General features: G+C 48.5%; 1 protein-coding gene across 1 annotated transcript in view; it reads left to right on the top strand.

The window, feature by feature from the left end:
* Positions 1 to 6,458, top strand: part of Espl1 (extra spindle pole bodies like 1, separase) — a 25,393-nt gene that overhangs the window by 6,099 nt on the left and 12,836 nt on the right. The window contains exons 5-11 of the mRNA XM_005353819.1: positions 394 to 530; positions 1,771 to 1,964; positions 2,819 to 3,058; positions 3,214 to 3,358; positions 3,478 to 3,616; positions 3,792 to 3,931; positions 5,872 to 6,006. Coding sequence (XP_005353876.1) covers positions 394 to 530; positions 1,771 to 1,964; positions 2,819 to 3,058; positions 3,214 to 3,358; positions 3,478 to 3,616; positions 3,792 to 3,931; positions 5,872 to 6,006 — 1,130 coding nt within the window. The remainder of the gene's footprint in view (positions 1 to 393; positions 531 to 1,770; positions 1,965 to 2,818; positions 3,059 to 3,213; positions 3,359 to 3,477; positions 3,617 to 3,791; positions 3,932 to 5,871; positions 6,007 to 6,458) is intronic.

The following is a 6,458-nucleotide window of genomic DNA, read 5'->3' as shown; positions in this document are numbered from 1 at the left end:
TTTGGTTTTTCGAGACAGGGTTTCTCTGTGGCTTTGGAGCCTGTCCTGGAACTAGCTCTGTAGACCAGGCTGGTCTGGAACTCACAGAGATCCGCCTTCCTTTGCCTCCAGAGTGCTGGGATTAAAGGCGTGCGCCACCATTGCCCGGCCCAGTGTCAAATCTTGAAGGCTGGAGAGGGTCTATAATATGTCCAGGGAATGCAAAAGAAGGTGCTATGGCTTTAGTGTCCTGGGGGGTCAGTGTGGAGGGGTCAGTGGCCTCTGTGGAGCCAAGGGAGAGCCGTTCCTCCCGTGTGCTCACCCAGAAGCTGTGGCTGACCCCAGGCTGAACGTCTCGTGCGGACAGGGAAACGGAAGCACTGTGATGCTCAGTTGTCTCTTCTTTCCCTGCAGCCTCTTACAGCAGCAACTTGGCCTACAGCTTCTTCAGTCACAAGCTCTATGATAAGGCCTGTGCCATCTTGGAGCCAGTCTGTCAGCACTTGGGCTTGGCAAAGTTGGGTGCCCACCCTGGGGTGCCTCCTGAGAAGGTAGGAGGGAGTTATGTTGGTGCCGTGAGTACAGTGGCATGGGCACCTGTGCCTACGGGGTTTTTCCTAACACCCTTGCCTGCCTTTCTTTCTTTTCTTTTTTTTTTTTTTTTTTTGATTCTGGGTCTCATTGTGTAGCTCCAACTGGCCTGGAATTTGCTGTGTAGACTAGATGGGTCTCAGACTTACAAGAGACCCATCTTCCTCCACTTCACAATGCTGGGATTAAAGGTGTGTGCCACCACACTTGGCAATCTTTTTCTTTAAAATGGCTGTTGTTTTACTTTATGCTTCCTCCTCAGTTCTTTCCAATCCTAGCTTCACATCAGAATCACCTGAGTGAACATCAGAACCATTCTATTCTACCGCTTGCCTCCAGGTTCATCAGGTTCTTGCCCTAGAGCTCAGGCTCTATATATTTTAAGTTTTCCCCACCCCCAGGGTGGCCCTTTGCACAGCCAGAGTAAAAGACAAAAAGCAAGAATGAGCTGAAAGCATGGGTTGGCTGGACTGGAAAGTGATATGGGTAGTACCGGGCCTTGAGTTACTATCTCTCAGGTGAGGGGTGAGTGACTGAAGGATGTAAGTGGAGCCATGACATCAAGTTGTCATTTGAATTGCTTTGCCATCACTGTGGCGAACAGTACGGGGCATAAGCCTAGGTAGTGGGGCTACTGTGGTAGCCTGGGCAGGAAGAGGGGGGGCTAGAATAAGTGGATAGTGCAAGAAATCAGTGGGGGCTGGAGAGATGGCTCAGAGGTTAAGAGCATTGCCTGTTCTACCAAAGGTCCTGAGTTCAATTCCCAGCAACCACATGGTGGCTCACAACCATCTGTAATGGGGTCTGGTGCCCTCTTCTGGCCTGCAGGCATAGACACAGACAGAATATTGCATAATAAATAAATAAATAAATTAGAAAAAAAAAAAGAAATCAAGGCTTAACCTGAGTTTAACCAGTAGAGTAAGAAGAAGGAAGGTGTAAGAGTTCTTGCATTTCTGCCAGGACCAGACAGGGCCACAGGCTGAGGAAAGGGTCACAGGAGGGGGATCAGGTCCTTAATGTTGTTGGTGCTGACCGTGAGGGGCCCCTGAAGTGGAGAGGACCAAAATGCTTATTTGTTAGGGCGTACAGAGAGCAGGACCCCTGCTGTCCCTCTTCCATGTGTTAGTGTGTGTTCTGCCATGCTGTTTGTATACTCTGAGTGGCTCCACGCCCCAGCTCTAACCTATGTCTGTTCAGCTGCATAGGTGCTTCCGGCTGCATGTGGAGAGTTTGAAGAAGCTGGGTAAACAGGCCCAGGGCTGCGAGATGGTGACCTTATGGCTGGCAGCTCTGCAACCTTACAGTTTTGAACACCTGGTCGAACCAGTCACTTTCTGGGTTCGGGTCAAAATGGATGCAGCCAGGACAGGAGACAAGGAGCTGCAACTGAAGTGAGTTGCACAGGAGGACTGAGGTAGCTGTCCATGGATTGGGCAGATCTCTTAGGCTTTTTGTTTGTTTTGTTTTTTTAGACAAGATATCTCTGTATAGACCTGGAACTTGCTATGTAGGCCAGGCTAGCTTTGACCTCACAAAGATCTTTCTGCCTCTGCCTTCCTAATGCTGGGATTAAAGGCTTGTGCCATCATGTCCAATGTCCTCAATCCTTACTTTTGGGAAAGGCAGTGACTCATTCACCCATCAGTTACACATTGAGTGTTTGATGCAATGCCAGACACTAGGTATAGGGGGCATAGTGGTAAGAAGCAATGTTCTTGTTTTGTTGGGTTTATGCTGTACTTGGAGAAATATAACCAAGTACATTGTACGTGTATTTCATGAAGACAAACCATGACCTGTTAAAAGAGGGATGACCTTTAGGTGGGTTATTTAGGGAAGTCTTTTTTGGAGAAGTATAAGATCTGAAGATGTAGAGGAATCCATCATTAAATGCCTTGGAATAGAGACTCACAGACTAGGAAGGCACTGGGGTGAAAACAAGCTTGGGAATGGGAAGTGGCTTGAGAAAGCCAGCATGGAGGAAGGAGATAGGGTGGGGCATGGCATGCTGAATGAGGCAGTCTAGGTGGGCAGGAGCCAGGCCACACTGGGTTTTACAAGTCCTGGGTATGGGTTTGGGTGTGATCCCTCAAGCAGCCTCCTATGTTAGAGGAGCCACGTAACCTGATTAAGAGTTTTAAAGGCACAACTAGAAGACAGTGAATGCCAGCTTAAGGCTGAGGCTCCCTAGTGAGGGTGCGGAGACTTGTCAGGGTCTTTACCCGGGTGCTGATCTGCCCTTCAGGACTTTGCGAGACAGCTTAAATTGCTGGGACCCAGAGACACAGGTCTTGTTGCTGAGGGAGGAGCTGCGGGCCTACAAGGCAGTGCGCGTTGACACTGGGCAGGAACGCTTTAATGTCATCTGTGATCTGTTGGAGCTCAGCCCTGAAGAGACGGCAGCTGGAGCCTGGGCACGAGCTACCCACCTGGTGGAACTGGCTCAGGTGCTATGCTACCACAACTTTGCCCAGCAGACCGACTGGTGAGGAGGGATAACTAGGGAGGCCTCTTTTGCTGCTTGCCCTAATATTGCTGATATGGGGTCAGTCTCCTGCTCTGTTCCTAAAAGTGCCCTTCATTTTATGGACATTGGAGCTGTCCGTAGTGGACCCCACTCAAGTGTGTCTGTCTCTACAGCTCTGCCTTGGATGCTATCCAGGAAGCCCTGCAGCTTTTGGAGTCTGTGAGGCCTGAGGTGCAGGAACAGGATTGCCTTCTGGATGATAAAGCACAGGCCTTGTTATGGCTCTATATCTGTACCTTGGAGACCAAAATGCAGGAAGTAAGTAAAACTGAGCTCCTGCTACTGCGCATGGACCAATAGTTTTTTGTCCTGGGCTGCTCCCTCTGAGCTGGTGCCAGTCCCGGTTTTTGCTTCTGTCTGTCTGCTTTCTCAACCAGGGTATTGAGCGGGATCGGAGGGCCCAGGTCCCTACTAACATGGAGGAGTTTGAAGTCAATGACCTGAACTATGAAGATAAACTCCAGGAAGATCGTTTCCTGTATAGTAACATTGCCTTCAACCTGGCTGCTGATGCGGGTGAGGGCAGTAAACATAGTGTAGACAACAGACCACTACTGTGAAAGAGGCCGGGCTTGTGCCGGGGATGTGGGAGAGTGAGGAGGGGCTGGCACAAAGGCCAGAACATGTTATAGAGAAACCCAAGTTCTTTCCAGATGGCCAAGTGGAAAAAGTGGTCACTTCTAATTTACAGCTCAGTCCAAATGCCTAGACCAAGCCTTGACCCTGTGGAAAGAAGTGCTGACAAAGGAGCCAGCCCCAGCCGTGCGGTGTCTCCAGCAGACCTCAGCTTCCCTTCAAATCCTTGTGGCCCTCTATCAGTTGGTGGCAAAGGTAATGGGAAAACTGGTGGAGTCAGTTGTTGTAAAGAGGTTGGTGGGCTGTGTTCCCTTCCGGATCCCGGCTAACTTTATCCAAAATAATTACACGGAAACTATTCTTTTAAACACTGCCTGGCCCATTATTTCTAGCCTCATATTGGCTAACTCTCACATCTTAATTAACCCATTTCTAATAATCTGTATGTCACCACGAGGTCGTGGTTTACCGGGAAGATTCTAACCTACGTCCATCTTGGGCCGGAGCTTCATGGCATCTGCCTGACTCTGCTTTCTTCCTCCCAGAATTCTGTTCTGTCTACTCCACCCACCTGAGGGCTGGCCTATCAAAAGGCCAAGACAGTTTCTTTATTAACCAATGAAAGTAACACATAGACAGATGACCCTCCTACACCATTTCCCCTTTTTCTGTTTAGACAAAAAAGAATGGCTTTAACTTTAACATAGTAAAATTACATATAAAAAACAGTTATCAAGCAAGAATTACAGTTACAATATTTAGATCATTTTATCTTAAATTGCATCTGTTTTGCCTGCATCTATGTATGTGTTCTTTGTGCATACACAGTGCCTGCTGAGGTCATAAGTGTGTTTTATCCCCTAGAACTGGAATTACAGATGACTGTGAGCAGCCATGTAGGTGCTGCCAATTAAATCCCATTCCTCTGGAAGAGCAGTCAGTGCTCTTACCACTGAACCATCTCTCCAGCCCCATTTTTCTTTCTTTTTTTTTTTTTTTGGTTTTTCGAGACAGGGTTTCTCTGTGGCTTTGGAGCCTGTCCTGGAACTAGCTCTGTAGACCAGGCTGGTCTCGAACTCCCAGAGATCCGCCTGCCTCTGCCTCCCGAGTGCTGGGATTAAAGGCGTGCGCCACCACCGCCCGGCTCCCATTTTTCTTTTGTTTGAGACAAGATCTCATTGTGGAGATTAGAGAGATGGTTCAATTCTCAGTACCCACATGGTAGCTCATAACTGTCTGACTCCTGTTCCAGGGGATCTGGTATACTTGAACATGTAGGCATACATGTAGGCAAAACACCAATACATGTAAAATAAAAAAATTTTTTTTTTAAAGCTATCATTGTGGAGCTTAGGCCAGGGTTAAATTTGTAATCCCCCTGCTTCTGCCTCTGGGTTATAGGCCTGAGTACCCATGAGGCCCAATTTTACACACTTTGAACAATTGTTTATTGAATGTATGTGAATGTGAGTGTGGCAGTCGGGACAACTTGTGGGCTTTGGTTCTCTCCTTCCATGTGGGTCCTGACATCTAACTTAGGCGCTGAAGCTTAGTGGCAGGAGCCTTTATCTGCCGAGCTATTCGCCAGCCTGCCAACTTTGTTTTTATGTGCAACATGAAGGGGTTTCCCAGACTGCTCTTCCTTGGATTCACCCCGTATTCAGAGCCATGAAAGGAAAGCCAGAGTGTGGTGGCACACACTTTCAGTCCCAGCTACCTGGACACTCAGGCAAGAATGAAGCTTTATTCTAACCGTAAAATTGTAATGACTCTGCTTCCAAAACTGAGAGGAGGCTGGGCAGGGAAGTGCTCAGTGGTAGAGCACTTGCTGAGTATGTTCAGGGTCTGGGTTAAACCCCAGTTACCACCAAAAATAAAATATGGTTTTAAACATCACATCCTTTGTTATTGTGAACGCTTCAGCCATCTTTCCAGCACCAGGAGGTCGAAAAGTTAGCTTAGACCTAGGCTTGAGTCTTGGCTCTACCATGTAAACACTTACAGGAGCCTCGTCTTTCTGAATCTTTTTGAATAACATAGCCAAGTTTGAGGCCAGTCTGGATCACATGAGACCCTGTCCCAAAACGGGGTTGGGGACAGGTGGTTTATGGCTCTCCTGAGCATTGGTAGATTCTGAGTATGTATGAACACCCTGAGGGGTAGGAGCAGGTGACATGTTGCTCTGGGATGACCAGCCCCTACAGGCCCTGGAGACCCTCCTGCTTCTTCAGACTGTGTCTAAGAGACGACAGGACCACGCAAAAGCAGTCAGCGTTTCCTGTCAGCTCACTCAGCAACTCTTGAACCTCAGCTGTCCCAGCTATGCCCAGGTGAGTGCCAGCTTGTGGAGTATGAGACTTAGTGGGGCAAGTGGCTCTAAGGGCTCGCCTTTCCCTGAGAAGATGGGGTAGTAAAGAGGCAGCTACCTCACATTTGGCCGTAATTAGAACGAGAATTGGAGGCTTCTTTTCTGCCTATTACAAGAGCTGTCATTCATGGGTCTGCAGATCTGACCTGTTTCTCTCTTGACTTAGTTGATGTAACTGTCATACTTCTGATTTGACAACCACTGTGGTTGTCCCGTTCACCACCACCACCACCACCACACAAGGTTTCCCTGTGTAGGTTTGGCTGTCCTAGAACTCTGGAGACCAGACCTGCCTCTGCTGGGATCAAAGGCATGTGCTGCCGCCACCACCTGACTCCTTAAACTCTTTTTTTTTTCTTGGCAGTGCTGATGGCTGAACCCAGGGCCTTAGGCACACTAGATAAGTGCTTTGCC

The sequence above is a fragment of the Microtus ochrogaster genome, chromosome 15 (assembly GCF_000317375.1).
Source record: "Microtus ochrogaster isolate Prairie Vole_2 chromosome 15, MicOch1.0, whole genome shotgun sequence".
Classification (NCBI taxonomy): Eukaryota; Metazoa; Chordata; class Mammalia; order Rodentia; family Cricetidae; genus Microtus; species Microtus ochrogaster.
The sequence above is the reverse complement of the archived record's forward strand: the minus strand, read 5'-3'. Positions and strand labels throughout refer to the sequence as shown.